Source organism: Mobula hypostoma, chromosome 9 (assembly GCF_963921235.1).
Source record: "Mobula hypostoma chromosome 9, sMobHyp1.1, whole genome shotgun sequence".
NCBI classification, from domain to species: domain Eukaryota; kingdom Metazoa; phylum Chordata; class Chondrichthyes; order Myliobatiformes; family Myliobatidae; genus Mobula; species Mobula hypostoma.
Genome location: NC_086105.1, coordinates 20,738,261 through 20,755,531, shown reverse-complemented (window position 1 = coordinate 20,755,531; position 17,271 = coordinate 20,738,261). Strand labels below are relative to the sequence as shown.

The window sequence follows — 17,271 nt, the reverse complement described above, 5'->3', positions numbered from 1 at the left end:
GGGGAACTGGAGAGGCAGGGAGACTCGGGAATCCAGAGAGACTGAGAGACCTGGGAACCCCAATAGACTGAGAGACCTGGGAAGCCCAACAGACTGAGATCCGTGGTTGTGACAATAAGGTGTTGTTCCTCCAACCTAAGTGTGGCCTCATCACGACAGTGGAGGAGGCCATGGATAGACATACTGGAATGGGAATGGGAAGTGGAATTAAAATGGGTGGCCACTGGGAGATCCTGCTTGTTTTGGCGGATGGAGCATAAATGCTTGGCGAAGCAGTATCCCAATCTATGTCGGGTCTGACCGATATACTGGAGGCCATACCAGGAGCACCGAACACTGTAAATGACCCCCCCCCCCCAACAGACTCACAGGTGAAGTGTCGCCTCACTTGGAAGGACTGTTTAGGGCCCTGAGTGGTAGTGAGGGAAGAGGTCAAGGTGCTGGTGTAACACTTGTTCCACTTGAAGGGTAAGTGCCAGGAGGGAGATCAGTGGGGAGCGACGAATGGACAAGGGTGTCGCATAGGGAATGATCGCTTTGGAAAGCAGTAAGTGGGCGCGGGGGTGGGGAGGGAAAGATGTGCTTGATGGTGGGATCCAGTTGGATGTGGTGGAAATTTGGAGAATTATGTGCTGGGCACGGAGGCTGGTGGGTGGTAGGTAAGGACAAGAGGAACCCTATCCCTGGTAAGGTAGCGGTAGGATGGGGTAAGAGCAGGTGTGCGTGAAATGGAAGGAATGTTGTTGAGAGCAGCGTTGATGGTGGAGGAAGGGAAGCCCCTTTCTTTGAAAAGGAGGACATCTCCTTTGTTCTAGAATGAAAATCCTCATCGTGAGAGCAGATGCAGTGGAGATGGAAGAATTGAGAGAAGGAGATGGCGTTTTTACAAGTAGCAGGGTGGGTCGAGGTATAGTCCAGGTAGCTGTGAGAGTCCGTTGGTTTGTAATAGACGTCCCCAACTATGATTTGAAATGCACTGGAGTGAGCTGTTTCTTGTTTGATGATGGCAGCATTCAATATCTGGAGGCCTGGTTAAAGGGTCTCGGCCCGAAACATCGACTGTACCTCTTCCTATAGATGCTGCCTGACCTGCTGCGTTCCACCAGCATTTTGTGTGTGTTGCCTGGTTAATGTTGGTTTTTGGTGGTATGTAAACTATGGGCAAGATCACAGAGGAGAGCTCTCTTGGTAAGTAGAATGGTCAGCACATAATTGTTAGATGTTCCAGGTCAGGGGAACAAGAGTACGGCAAAGCTGCCACATCTGAGCACCACAAAGAATTTATCATGAAGCACAGACACCCACCTTTTGCCTTCTCCAAACCAGCAATTCAATTTATCTTGTGTATTGAGAAGCCATCAGGTCTTATTGACACACCTGGCATGTTTGGAGTGAGCCATGTCTCTATGAAACACAGACCACAGCAATTTCTCATTTCCTTCTGATACAGCAATCTTGCCCTTGGGTTCTCCAGTGACTGTACATTTGTAAACAAGATGCTGGGTAGACGGAGTCTCATTACTCTGTGTCTCAGTCTGGCTTGGAGTCCTCACCTCCTCCGTCTCTTCCGGCCATGGTGATGTATTTTCGTCCACTTAACAGTGCCGCACCTGCGTGCTTGAGAATTAAGTCCGCCAAGTCCTGCAGAAGATGATGAAATTGCTAGTTTATCATTAAGGCAGTTTAAAAGTATGTTGCTTAAAGGGAAATGACAGGCTGCAAATTTCAGTGAGAGTAATTCAGAAGAGGTATATTTAGAAGTTTTGTAAGCAGCCTGCAGCATGAACAGAGATGTGTAATTACCTGTTGAAGGCTCATCTTTCGTTTTGGTTTTATACTTACTATCTAAAAGTATTGTTGGGGCATGTTACCGGTGAGTAGATAAACCCCCTACACATTCCATTCAGAGACCATATTATATGCTTCCAGGCAGTAGCATCACGGGAGACAGTGAGGGATAAGCACAGTGCAAATTATTAGTCTGGCTTGGTAAAATGGAGGGAAAGGAAAAATGTTCTTGTGCTTTACTGGTGTATATGATGAATAAACTTCTCTTGGGCTAACAGATGTTTTGATGACAGACTCTGCCATCTTCATCAGGCATGATGCCGAGGCACGTCTAGTCCACTGGTGTATATACCCCTAACGTTCATCCGTCCTGATTGATTAGTTCGCAGCTAATCAGGTTTCCACTGTCTCACCTTGTTTACAATTTAATTCCAGTTCTTACTTAACTGGAAGAAAAGGAGTTTGCCATGTCCATCAGTAATAAGGCAAAGGTCTCATTCTTGTATTCAATTGGTTAAAGAAAATGCAGTGTCCTCTGACAGATTTAGCAATTTGCATTTTCCACATGTTTGTCGTATCGATTATATTGTGAGTAACTTTTACAAAATGCTGGAGAAACTCTGCAGCTGAGGCAGCATCTATGGAAAGGAATAAGCAGTCGACGTTTCATCCTTCATCACAACTAATGAAGGGTCTTGGCCCGAAACGCCGACTGTTTATTCCTTTCCACAGATGCTGCCTGACCTGCTGAGTTCCAGAGCTTTGTGCGTTCGTGTTACTCTGTGTTTCCAACATCTGAGGAATCTCTTGTGTTTATGGATTAAATCAGAAGTGCTTTACAATATGTACTTCACCACTGTCATGTTGCTGGGTCCTTTGATTAGAACATAGAATGTGGAGCAGTACAACACAGTACAGGCCCTTTGGCCCATGATGTTGTCCTGACTATTTAACCTACTCCAAGATCAAACTAAACCTCCCTCCTATATATCCCTCCTGTTTTATTCATCCATGTGCTTATTTTTATTTATTTATTTATTGTGATATTACTGCGGAGTGATAGTGCTGAAGATGAGGTAGTTGTGTTACAAACAGAGGCGGTGTGTGGTGTGAGACTCCTAGAAAGGAGAGGCTGATGATAGGGCAAAGTTCCAGTCAACAGGATGAGTTACAATGTAAAAGGTGGACAGAATCAAAAAGTGTGAATCTTGGACTGAAGGCATTGTATTTGAATGTGCACAGTATACGGAATAAAGTCGTTGAACTTGTAGCACAGTTGCAGATTGACAGGTATGATGTTGTAGGCTGAGCTTAGAAAATGGATCAGCCATGATGAAATGTGGCCAGTTGGTGGTGCAGCGCTGGACTTTGGAGCGAAGGCTCCAGAGTTTGAATCCAGCCGGCTCCCTTGCACATTTTCCATCCGTGCTGGGTTGAGCGTCGAGCTAGCAACTTGGCCTCGTAAACATAAAGCCTGCTAAAAAAACGGCGTCATGACGGTGTCGGGATAACTCCACTCGGAGTTAAGGGCTTTCTTCTTCTTCTTCATGATGAAATGGCGGAGCAGACTCGATGGGCCAAATGGCCTAATTCTGCTCTTATATCTTATGGTTTTATGGGATAGGCCATTCGAGTCATGCCACCCAACAATCCCCCGATTTAATCCTAGCCTAATCACGGGACAATTTACAATGATCAATTTAACCTACCAGTAGGTTTTGGACTGTGGGAGAAAACCAGAGCATCTGGAGGTAACCACACACAGTCACAAGGAGAACGTACAAGCTCCTTACAAACAGTGGGGAGAATTGAACCCGGGTTGCCTTTACTGTAAAACGTTGTGCTAACCACTACTCTACCATATCACCTTAAGAGTCACCCTTATCTAGGAGTCTTATAAATTTTCCTAATGTATTGGCCTCTTGTGGCTCAGTGTAAAAATAAAACTTACCTCTGACATCCCCCTATACTTTCACCAGTTGCCTTAAAAGTATGTCATCTCATATTAGCCATTATGATCTGGGAAATAGGTGCTGACTGTGTCCACTTATCATATAAACCTCTGTCGAGATGCCTCTTGTCATCCCCCAGATAAAGAAGTGTCAGGAAAATGAATATGAGTATTTTTGCTGCAAATACTTTAAACAAAAAATTTTGAAATTTCTATTTTGTTGCAATCTAAGTTCTAGTGATGTGGACAATGATGGAAGTTTATCTTCATCCCTTAATGGAACTCGGGCAGTACGGTGGGTTACAATTGTGGGTCTAAGTGTGGTATTTATTATTAGATTAATTGAAAAAGCATTATTACCTCACACTCATGTAACAAAATAAAAGAGCTTGTTCTACACTTCGATGGTACATCATAGAAAGAACTGGTTTTTTTTCAGTCCTTCCTCCATGTGTCCTTAATTACACATTTCAAATGAAGTGGTAAATCCATTAGCATACGTGTTTGATTTGTAGGGTTCAGTGGAGTGGGGAACATCTCCCAATCTCTCAATATTATATTGGTAGCGGCCCTTTACATTGTTTGACCAGGGTTTTTCTTTTCAACTAGCTAAGCAATCTGGTGCTTTTGCGATCTCCTGGGGGATTTGGCGAACTAGATTCCCAAGAGTGCAGGTATGACGGGGACAGCCATTGCTGGTGTGGACGCCAAACTGAGGCCTGATGGTGGAAGCTGAACCTGTGGTTAGCTCCATAACTCCATCCCGATTACAGTATTGACAAGATTAAAATCGTCAGGGATGAGAGCGAAAAATGAACAGGTGTTCAGCACCATCTGCCTGTGTTTGTCTCCTCTTTTAGCTATTACCATTGGACAGGAGGGACAGGAATCTTGGGTCCCGCACTGCCAGCTTTGGGAGCAGTTATTCCCTGAAGCCACAGGACTCCTGGAGGGGCTTCACTCACCTCAGTGCTGGATGGACTCCCCAGCTGTGGAAACATTTTTGGGTTCTTTACAGTTCATGTTCCAAGTGTTTTTGTTTCCTTTTTTATTGTTTGCAAGATTTGTTCTTTTTTTTTGCACATTGGGTGCTTGATGGTCTTTGTTGTGTGGGTTTTTTAAGTGGGTTTTTAATGTGGAGTAGTCTTAATGGGCCAAATGGCCTAATTCTGAAACCTATATCATACATCTTATGGTTATATTGTGTTTCTTTGTGTTGTGGCTGCCTGCAAAATGACAAATCTCAAGGCTGTATTGTATACAGTACACATACTTCGATAATAAATGTACTTTGGACTTTGAAATTTATTGTTATAAGTGTGGAACACTCGGAAAAGCCTCACCGCGGCCTCCTTGACCGCACAGTACCCAGATGCAGATACCTAACTTGTGAGGATGTAAGCATGCTGGGCAGTTTAATGATGGTGTCAAAATAAATTGTTGAAAGTAATGTTTCAATTTGATGTTTTTGAATTCTAGTTTTTCCACCAATAAGTAACAAATTTATATAATGCCTTCCGAACTCAGAATGCCCCAAATTACTCTTCAGACATTTGCAAACTTTTGAAGCAGTAGAGGAATCGAGCAAAGGTGTAGGATCTACAAAACTCAGCGGCTCAGAGCACTATATCCAACAAAGGCTGGCGGGAGGTTGGGGGGGGGGGTGTTGCGGACAACAATCTGAATGAGTACTGAAGACCTGTGATGCAGAACTAGTCATGGGTCTAGCCAAATTGTCTGGTACACTTGCAACACTGGCATCTAACCTAAAAAGTGGAAAACTGCCTAGCATTTTCCTGTTCAAAAAAGGCAGGACAAATTAATTGGTTAAATGATCACTCAATCTGCCTATGTTTAATCATTAGTGAAGTGTTGAAAGGTATTGTTGACCATGGTGTCATGGTTCTCCAATAACCTGGTGGCAATTAACAATCTAATCACAGAGGTGTCAGTGAATGAGCACTTCCAACAAGAGAGAGTTTTAGTCTATGGAATTACTGTACCGTTGCCGAGCACGTCATGGTCAAAGTTCTAGGAATCACCAATGATCAATAACTGAACTGGGCCACCCATAAAAATATTGTGGCCGCAACGCCATGGAGGCTGATATTCTATGATAAGTAATTCACTTCCTGACACCTCAAATCCTTTCCACCATCTGCAAGGCACGTCAGAAATTATGGGAAATATATTTACATGGATGACAAAGCAGTGGCTGATTATCAGAAGGCAAAGTGTGGGAATAAAGGGAGCCTTTTCTGGTTGGCGGCAGATGACTAGTGGCATGTCACAGGGGTCTGTCTTGGGACCAGTACTTTGTAAGTTGTATGCAATGATTTGGATGGTGGAATTGATGGCTTTGTGACCATGTCTGTGGATGATATGAAGGTAGATGGAAAGGCAAGTAATTGTGAGGAAGTAGAAAGGCTAGAGAAAGACTTGGAGAGGTTAAGAGTATGGGCAAAGAAATGGCAGATGGAATGCAGTGTCAGGAAATGTACGGTACTGAGAAGTAAAAGCATAGACTGTTTTCTAAATGGAGAGAAAATTCAAAAATCTGACATACAAAGGGACTTGGGAGTCCTTGTACAGGATTCCCAAAAGGTTAATTTGCACATTGAGTCGACGATGAGCAAGGCAAATGCAGTGTTAGCATTCATTTCGAGAGGACTAGAATGCAAAAGCAAGGATGTAATGCTGAGACTTTATAAAGCATTGGTGAGGCCTCACTTGGAGTATTGAGAGCAATTTTGGGCCATATATCTAAGAAAGGATGTGCTGACATTGGAGAGGTTTCAAAGGAGTTGATGAAAATGATTCTGAGATTGAAAGGGTTGTTATATGAGCAGCATTTGATGGCTCTGGGCCTCTACGCACGGGAATTCAGAGGAATGATGGATGACCTCATTGAAACCTATTGAATGTTGAAAAGCCTCGATAGAGTGTTCTTGGAGAGGATATTTCTTTTGCTCGGGGAGTCTTAAGAACATAAGAAATAGGAGCAGGAGTAGGCAATCTGACCTGTCGAGCCTGCTCTGCCATTCAATAAGACCTTGGCTAATCTGACTCATCTCCACCTACCTGCCTTTTCCCCATTACTCTTAATTCCCCTACTATACAAAAATCTATCCAACTTGCCTTAAATATATTTACTGAGGTAGCCTCCACTGCTTCATTGGGCAGAAAATTCCACAGATTCACTACTCTCTGGGAAGAGCAGTTCCTCCTCATCTCCGTTCTTAATCTGCTCCCCCGAATCTTGAGGCTATGTCCCCTAGTTCTAGTCTCGCTTACCAGTGGAAACAACTTTCCTGCCTCTATCTTATCTATCCCTGTCATAATTTTATATGTTTCTATAAGACTTCTTCTCATTCTGATGAATTCCAGTGAGTGCAGTCCCTGGCAACTCAATCTCTCCTCATAGTCTAACCCCGCTCATCTCTGGAATCAATCTGGTGAACCTCCTCTGCACTTCCTCCAAAGCCAGTATATCCTTCCTCAAGTAAGGAGACCAGAACTGCATGTAGTGTTCCAGGTGTGGCCTCACCAGTATCCTGTACTGTTAGCAATGAAGGCCAACATTCTATTTACATTCTTGGTAGCCTGCTGCACCTGCAAACCAACCTTTTGTGATTCACGCACAAGCACTCCCAAGTCCCTCTGCATAGTAGCATGCTGCAATCTTTTACCACTTAAGTAATACTCGGCTCTTTCATTTTTCCTTCCAAGGTGGATGACCTCACATTTACCAACAACGTACTCCACATCTGCCAGACCCTTGCCCACTCACTTAACCTATCTATATCTCTCTGCGGGCTCGCCGTATCTTCTGCACAATTTGCTTTTCCACTCAATTTATTATCATCAGCACATTTAGATACACTACACTCAGTCCCTCTTCCAGATTGTGAACAGTTGCATGCCCAGCACCGACCCCTGCCGCACACTGCTCACCACTCATTGCCAACCAGAGTAACACCATGTACCCCAACTCTCTGCTTCCTCTTATTTAACTAATCCTCTGTCCACACTAATACATCACCCCAACTCTATGCATCCTTATAGATAAGTCTTTTATGTGGCACCTTATCGAACGCCTTCTGGAAATCCAAGTAAGTAACATCCATCTGTCCCCCTTATCCACTGCGCTCATTATATCATCAAAGAACTCCAGTAAGTTTATCAAACAGGACCTGCCTTTGGTGAAACCCTGCTGCATCTGTCTGATGGATCCATTTCTTTCCTGATGTCTTGCTGTTTCTTCTTTAATGATAGCTTCAAGCATTTTCCCAACTACAGATTTTAAACTAATTGGCTTATAGTTACCTACCTTTTGCCTACATCTTTTTTTAGAATTGTGGCTTGACATTCACTGTCTTCCACCTGCCGGGACCTGCCCAGAGTCCAGAGAATGTTAGTAAATTATCACCAAAGCCTTTACTATAACTTCTGCCATTTCTTTCAGTACTTGCGATGCATTCCATCAGGACCAGGGGACTTATCTATTTTCAGGCCCACAAGCTTGCTCAGCACTACCTCTTTAGTGATAGCTATAGTGTCGAGTTTCTCACCTCCCATCGCATCCATAGCATCTCTCTTTGGCATGTTAGACATGTCCTCCACTGTGAAGACCTACACACAATGGTCATTCAAAGCATCGGCCATTTCCTCATTATCCAATATCAATTTCCCCTTCTTGTCTTCCAAGGGACTTACATTCACTTTAGCTATCCTTTTTGGCTTTATATAATTATAAAAACTTGTACAATCCACTTTTATATTTTAGAAACATAGAAACATAGAAAATAGGTGCAGGAGTAGGCCATTCGGCCCTTCGAGCCTGCACCGCCATTTATTATGATCATGGCTGATCATCCAACTCAGAACCCAGCCTTCCCTCCATACCCCCTGACCCCTGTAGCCACAAGGGCCATATCTAACTTCCTTTTAAACATAGCTAATGAACTGGCCTCAACAGTTTGCTGTGGCAGAGAATTCCACAGATTCACCACTCTCTGTGTGAAGAAGTTTTTCCTAATCTCGGTCCTAAAAGGCTTCCCCTCTATCCTCAAACTGTGACCCCTCGTTCTGGACCTCCCCAACATCGGGAACAATCTTCCCGCATCTAGCCTGTCCAATCCCTTTAGGATCTTATATGTTTCAATCAGATCCCCCCTCAATCTTCTAAATTCCAACGAGTACAAGCCCAGTTCATCCAGTCTTTCTTCATATGAAAGACCTGCCATCCCAGGAATCAATCTGGTGAACCTTCTTTGTACTCCCTCTATGGCAAAGATGTCTTTCCTCAGATTAGGGGACCAAAACTGCACACAATACTCCAGGTGTGGTCTCACCAAGGCCTTGAACAACTGCAGTAGTACCTCCCTGCTCCTGTACTCGAATCCTCTCGCTATAAATGCCAGCATACCGTTCGCCTTTTTCACCGCCTGCTGTACCTGCATGCCCACTTTCAATGACTGGTGTATAATGACACCCAGGTCTCGTTGCACCTCCCCTTTTCCTAATCGGCCACCATTCAGATAATAATCTGTTTTCCTATTTTTGCCACCAAAGTGGATAACTTCACATTTATCCACATTAAATTGCATCTGCCATGAGTTTGCCCACTCACCCAACCTATCCAAGTCACCCTGCATCCTCTTAGCATCCTCCTCACTGCTGACACTGCCACCCAGCTTCGTGTCATCCGCAAACTTGGAGATGCTGCATTTAATTCCCTCATCCAAGTCATTAATATATATTGTAAACAACTGGGGTCCCAGCACTGAGCCTTGCGGTACCCCACTAGTCACCGCCTGCCATTCTGAAAAGGTCCCGTTTATTCCCACTCTTTGCTTCCTGTCTGCTAACCAATTCTCCACCCACACCAATACCTTACCCCCAATACCGTGTGCTTTAAGTTTGCACACTAATCTCCTGTGTGGGACCTTGTCAAAAGCCTTTTGAAAATCCAAATATACCATATTTTGTGTGAGTTTATTTTCATAGTCTAGCTTCCTTTTCTTTATTGCTCGCTTAGTGGTACTTCGTTGCTTTTTAAAGTTTTCCCAATCTTCCAGTTTCCCACTATTCTTGGCGACTTTGAATGCATGTGCTTTTAGTTTGATGCCTTCTTTTATTTCCTAAGTTATTCTTACTGTCATCTTTACTGTCCTTGCTTTTAACTGGAATATACTTTTGTTGAGCATCGTGAAGAATCTCCCTGAAAGTCTTCTGCTGTTCTTCAACTCTCCCATCTTATAGCCTTTGTTCCCAGTCTACACTAGCCAAATCCTCCCTCATCCCATTGTAGTTTCCGTTGTTTAGGCACAATGCACTGGTTTTAGATCGAACGATTGCACCCTCCATTTGTAGGAGAAATCCAATCATACCATGATCACTCTTTCTAAGAGAATCCCTAACCACAAGATCATTAATTTTACCTGTCTCATTGCACAGGACCAGGTCTAAGATAGCACCTTCCCTTGTAGGTTCAGTAACATGCTGTTCAAGAAAGCCATCACGGATGCATTCTATGAAGTCCTCCTCAAAACTGCTTCAACCAATTTGATTCATCCAATCTATGTGCAAGTTAAAGTCCCCACACGATAACTGCTGTTCCATTCTTACATGCCTTGGATATTTCTCTGTTTATTGCCTGTGCCACTGTAATGTTATTATTCAGTAGTCGATAGACAACTCTCACCAGTGATTTTTTTCCCCTTACTATTCCTAATCTCTACCCAGATGGATTCATTATTCTACTCCTTAGATCTGATATCGTCTCTCATTATCGCCCTGATCTCATAGTTACTTTTTTGCCTGTCCTTCCATATTACCTGATATCCTTGGATATTTAATTCCCAATCCTCTCCATCCTGCAGCCACGTCTCTAATAGCCTCTAAATCATACCTCTTTGTACTGATTTGTGCCACAAGTTCACTGACCTTGTTTCGAATACTATGGGCATTCAAATAAAGTTCCCTTACACTCATTGTGCTTTTAAAATCTTGTAATCTTTTACTCTTTTGCACTTGAATTTTCTTCACTGTTTCGTGCTTTCCAGAGATTACTACCTTTTTGGTTCTGCTTTCTTAACTTAGTCCCTAGTTGCTCAGATTCCCGCAACAGAACCTATTTCCTTGTTCTACCTATGTCATTGGAACCCACAAGGACCAGGACAACTGGATCTTTCCCCTCCCACAGCAAATTCCTCTGCAGGAAGACCAGAGGGACAGCCTCATAATAGAAGGGCATCCTTCTAGAACAAAGATGAAGAGGAATTTTTTTTTTAGTGAGAGAGTGGTAAATCTGTGGAATTCATTGCCACAGGTGGCTATGGAGGCCATATCATTGGGTACATTTAAGGCAGAGGTTGATAGATTCTTGATTGGTCAGGGCATGAAGGGATACGGGAAGAAGGCAGGACGTTAGGGCTGAGAGAGAAAATGGATCAGCCACGATGAAATGACAAAGCAGACTCGATGAGCCAAATGGCCTAATTCTGCTCCTATATCTGATGGTCTTAAGTCTATGATGAATTCTCTCCACCATCCTGGATGAGCAAAGCCTCAACAACTCTGGAAAAAGTCTGACGCTATCCAGGACAAAGCAACCTGCAATTGGCATCCCATCTATCACTCAAAACGTACATTCCCTGCACAACTGGTGTACCATCTGCAAAATGCACAAGGTATCTGAGCTTAACTATTGCAACAGCACCTCCCATACTGCTGATCTTTACCAGCAAAAGAGGAAAGCTATCAGACTCATAGAAATACCACCACCTACATGCTCACCAATGAGCTGTATGCTGTCTTCAGCTGGAAATATTACCATTGTTTCTTCATCTTTGCTGGGTCTAAATCCTGGATCTACACTCACTTAATAGGACTGTGGATGACCTGCACCATACGAACTTCAGCAGGTGAAGAAGGGCAATGCCTTCGCAATTGTATTGCGGATGGGCAACACGTATTGGTCGTGTCAGTGACACTCACTTTCTAAACAATGAAGGTCTGGTCTGATAGAAGTCCCTATGGTTATGAATGACTTTGACTGAGGAGGTATAGAGACAATAGTTCAAATCAAGAACAGGCAGACATCAATATCTAAAATGTGTAACTTACCACTGCAAGGAGTGGTTGAGGCAAATCGCACAAGTATGCGTTGAGGTAGTCTGACTATAAAAATGTAGAAGTGGACAGACGGATGCGTTAATGGCGATCGATGAAGAAACGTGGGAGAATACCTGTGGTGTAATTAATAATATGGGCATATTGAACTGAAGAAAGGTCTCGGCCCGAAACATCGACTATCTATTCCTTTCCATAGATGCTGCCTGACCTGCTGAGTTCCTCCAGCACTTGGTGTGTGTTGCTTTGGATTTCCAGCGTCTGCAGACTTCCTCGTGTTTTTGAATTGAATGCCTTTCTGTCTGTGTCGAAACTATGTGTAATTGTCTTGAACTTGATAAAAATATTAAATCTATTCATCAAGTCATAGGATAAGATCCAGAAACACTGAACTCCTTTCCTCTTAACCAATTATCCACAAGATAGTCCTCATTCACAGCCACCAGGAGGAAGGAACCCCTTTCATTTTAATATTTTAAGTACTATTAAAAGAACTGTTGCTTTGAATTTAATATTTGTATGAATTTTAAGGTGAGGCATCAACTATGATCACAACTTCAAAGCTATATCAGATTTTCAGGTGCAATCAATGCATTTTTTTTTTGGTTTCACAGATATTTGAATGGTGGTATTTTCGAAAGTATGGCACGTCATTTATTGAGCAAGTGTCAGTCAGCCACCTCCGGCCATTGCTTGGTGGAGTGGACAACACCACGCCCAGCAACTCCACCTCAAATAATGGAGATACTGATTCGAACAGACAGAGCGTATCAGGTAACAGACAGCAGCCAAAATGGACATTTAATAATCCTATGAGCCTTTTGACTATGAGCTTTCCCACCAAGTCCCAGGAGTCAAGGCTTGCTGGCTGAGGGACAATAATTGAGGACTCTGGCAAAGTTATTAGAGAGTAAATGTTTCATTGAGAGAATATCTTGCTTCTTGCTTTATGGCAACCCCTCCCCCCCAACCCCGTTGCCTTTCCTTGAGGTTGCCTAAAGCAGCGGTCCCCAACCACCAGGCCGCAAAGCATGTGCTACCGGTCCGCGAGGAAACGATATGAGTCAGCTGCGCCTTTCCTCATTCCCTGTCATGCACTGTTGAACTTGAACATAGGGTTGCCAACTGTCCTGTATTTGCTGGGACATCCCATATATCGGGCTTAATTGGTTTGTCCCATGCGGGACCGCCCTTGTCCCATATTTCCCCTGCTAAAATAGAGCGTTCCTATGAAACCTTTCGTGCCAAAATGGCGTAAAGCGAAGAAGCAGTTATCATTAATTTATATGGGAAAAATTTTTGAGCATTCCCAGACCCAAAAAATAACCTACCAAATCATACCAAATAACACATAAAACCTAAAATAACACTAACATATAGTAAAAGCAGGAATTATTTGATAAATACACAGCCTATATAAAGAAGAAATTATGTATATACAGTATAGTCGGGAAGATTAAGCCAAAACCGATTTGTGGGAAAATATCGGCACGTACGCGCATGCGCACACAGGTGTCCGCGCAAGGCTTCATGGTCATGGTAGTCTTTCCTGGGGTAAAGTGTCCCGGGATTTGACTGATACTTCTGTCCCTTATTCGGGAGTGAGAAAGTTAGCAACCCTAACTATAGAAGACATATTGAGGTGAGGTTCACCCTACTTGGACAAACCCCCCCCCCCCCCCCCCCCGTCGGCCGGTCCGCAAGAATATTGTCAATATTAAACCGGTCCGTGGTGCAAAAAAGGTTGGGGACCCCTGGCCTGAAGCAATCTGTTAGAGGATGGTTTGTTGGGATGTCCAATGTCCTGCACGTTGTGTTCAAGATTGCTCAGGTGCTTTTAGAGATCCACGGTGACTTTAAATACAGGGGAAGCTTTAGTTTCACTGGACTTTCTCAATGCTTATTAAGGCTAATAACAGTAATCAGTGTTGGCTTTATGCAACTCAGCAAGCAGTTTGAAGAAGGCATGCTGCCTACATTGAGATGGTGGATCCATTGCACAATGCAATCCTGTTTCAGGGGCTATCTTAACTCATCCCTCAATCTGTTTAGCATATTTGGCAACTGACACTATATGAGTTTATACTTTTCTCCATTTAGAGATTAAAGCAACAGAAATTCACTAACAAACTACTTCAGAAAAAAATATAAAATGCTTATTTTGTCACAGAGCAACTGTGAAAGAGAAATGTAATGTGGATATCCTGTCAATGCTAATGATGTGACTGATAAGCTGTTTACTTGGCAGGCTGAACTTACTTTATGAATAAACATTGCTATCATTCTCAGGCTAATGTAGTCTAATGAACAGGTCAAATATCAATGGTTCGATTTAATATCAGAGAATGTGTACATTATATAACCTAAAACCCTTACTCTTTGCAGACAATCACAAAACAGAGAGGAAGAAAAACCCAAAGAATGAATGACAGAATATGTTAGAAACACAAAGCCCCCTCCCTCTCCCATGCACAAGGAGCAGCAAAAACATCAACCCTACCCCCTTGCCCCCACTTGCTCCAGCAAAAGCATTAACCCCTCCCCCCATCCGCTGTGCAAACGATAACCATGTCCCCAGAGACCATGATGTAGAGTCTGTGAAAAGCTACTGTCCATCCCAGCGTTTCAGCATCTCAGACAGCCTCTATCTCTCTCACTGGCGAAGGAGAGGGAGAGAGCGCTCCTGTCACAGAAGGCTGTTTCGATGTTACAATCTGCAGCCTCGCTTATTCGAGTTCCCCCCAACGCGAGAACCAGCAGACTTTCACTCAGTGTCGAGAGAGTTATGGATTTTATTTAGCCACAGCAAATTCTTGTTGCTAATACACTCTTATTAGACGTATTGTATCTGATAAGCAACACGCTAATGACTTGCTTCTGGGTCCTTCTTTCTCATTGTAAGTTGCAATATAAAGCAGCCCTTGCAATATGAATGCCAAGCGTACTGTTACACTGCGAATTTGTTCAGCAGTGATTTGATCATTACAGTACTCTGAATAGATTGGTTGCAATTGGTGCTTTTAGGAACTTTGCCTGAGGTACCTTCTGCTAAAACTAGCAGCGATGGTTCAATCCACTTCAATTATTTAAATCTTGATTTGCATGCGTCTGGAGTGTAGGAAGGAACCTGGAAACAATTTATAATGCTTAAGTGATTTAGGCGAAGATTATCCATGATTGTGTAATTGCCTTGAGTGTTGGTTTTAAATAGTAAATCAACTGGGAAGTTCCTGATAATGAAGAGACTAGTTGTAAATCTACTTCTAATGTATCAACGATCCGTGTACCCTGAAGCACTGTACATGTGCAAATACTTACTACAATGTGAGCTTTTCAGTCGTGTTTTTAAGGATTTTCCTTTCCTTCATCACCTGAAGAGCTTCAGTTTGAGTTCATGATAAAACTAGTGATTAGGAGATTGTAAAAAGCCAATTTCCTTGGATAAATGAGGGCAGTGGAGCACAGAAAGAGGCAATAAATCCATCGACATTTATAACACTTCCTCCAAATTTCCAGGCGGAATGATCTTTTCATCTTGCTACTGCTCCTCGTCGCACTCTTTTCCATGAGGCGGTCGGTGGAAATGAGTGAACACTAATTCCTAAGACTGACTCCTGTCAGTATTCTCCTATCCCCATTCATGATTGGCCACAGAGCTATTGTACAGAGTGAAATGCATACAATACTTATTGGAACTGCATTGATCAAACCAGCAACTAGGGCTTTGGTTAGTGAGTGTGATTAGTGTCATTGGTCAGAGAGTGGAGTGTGCTGCTTCCCTCTTCCAGCATGAACGTGCCGTACTGTAAATAAGGCATACTAATCCATTCCTACAAATAATAATTGGACTCCCCTAAATCCATTGGGATTCTAATGTGTATCATAAATCTGTGCCTAAATCTCTCCAATCTTCTTTTAGACCATAAGATATAAGAGCAGAATTAGGCCATTTGGCCCATCGAATCTGCTCCACCATTTTATCATGGCTGATCCATTTCCCCTCTCAGCCCCAATCTCCTGCCTTCTCCCCGTATCCCTTCATGCCCTGACTAATCAAGAATCTATTAACCTCTGCCTTAAATATACCTAATGACTTGACCCCCACAGCTGCCTGTGGTAACGAATTCCACAGATTCACTGAAGTTGTAGACAGTTGGAAGGTTTGCCAAGAAAATACACCTCCAAGATGCTCAGTGTAAAATGACGTACTTTAAAATAAAAAGTTACAATAAAATAGTCTATGACAGTAGTTTTTACAGGCAGAACAAGGCCCTCTTGCACAAAACCTGCAACATTATGCACATCTAGAACGGGAAGCAATGTATCAGAAACCACACATCTAGAGTGCTCCCCATCTATTCCAAAAGCAGATGCATTGCACAGCTAAAATTGGGAATCAGATTTATTTTGCAGAGCAATTGCACAGAAGTATTAAAATATGGGAGGTTGTTGCTTATGTTGCAGTTCTTCAGAAATAAGTGATAAAATCAGTTCACAAGTTTAATCCCATCATCTTGGCTTGATTTCATACTGCCTGATAATGTGAGAGGCACTTGGAGAAATTAATTTAAACTTCAGGTTATATTGTACATTAGAAGGCAGGAATCCTTTCAATGCGTGGAGTTCAGCCACAGAGAAAGATTCTGTTGGAACTAAACTAAGAATGGTGAGAAATACCTGAATTACAATCAAATATCATGGGAAAACAAGCTATCAATCATTGAAATTTGAAAAATTTGTTGCCTCTTTTGCACATATGGGCTTTGACCTAGCCCATACCTTATCTAGTATTTACTGTATACATGATTGGTTGTTAATCATTTTACCTGAAGTAACACCTGGGCGAGGCTGGTGGGCTGGAGAAATATGTCGTTACCAAACAAGGTGTAAGGCACTCCTTCCCTCTGCTAGCCTGTCGGTCATCCTTGGGCAAGGTGTAGCACCTGCTTAGCACCCCCCCCCCGCCCCCCACCCCCAATTAGGGCCACATGAAGCCACAGGAGCAGGTGGTGGACGGTCGTGTGAGCAGCTGGTGCATATCACAAGTCCTGGTTATGTGACCACTGACGCCAGGCAGACAATCTCTGAAGAGTATTGATAATGACTGGGGTCACCCGCCTTGGAAAGATACTGCCCAGAAGAAGGCAAACCTCTTCTATATATAAAATAAATACCAAGAACACTCACGGTCAAAGACCATGATCACCTATGTCACACGACACACACATGACGAAGATAATGACGAACATTTAGGTGGAAACTTCTGAATAATGGTCCTCAATAGTTCAAATAATGGCTTCTATTCATGCAAACAAATAGAGACTAAGCTATAAAAATAGTTTTTATTGTACATCTTATTGACACTAATTTAAAAGTATAACATTTATTGGAAATAA

The 17,271-nt window shown here is 42.9% G+C and overlaps 1 protein-coding gene across 14 annotated transcripts in view; it reads left to right on the top strand.

The window, feature by feature from the left end:
* LOC134351553 (suppressor of tumorigenicity 7 protein homolog) overlaps positions 1-17,271 on the top strand; it is a 209,031-nt gene that overhangs the window by 154,766 nt on the left and 36,994 nt on the right. For all 14 annotated transcript variants that reach the window (XM_063057840.1, XM_063057837.1, XM_063057841.1 and 11 more), the window contains one exon: positions 12,490-12,649. In XM_063057840.1, coding sequence (XP_062913910.1) covers positions 12,490-12,649 — 160 coding nt within the window. The remainder of the gene's footprint in view (positions 1-12,489; positions 12,650-17,271) is intronic.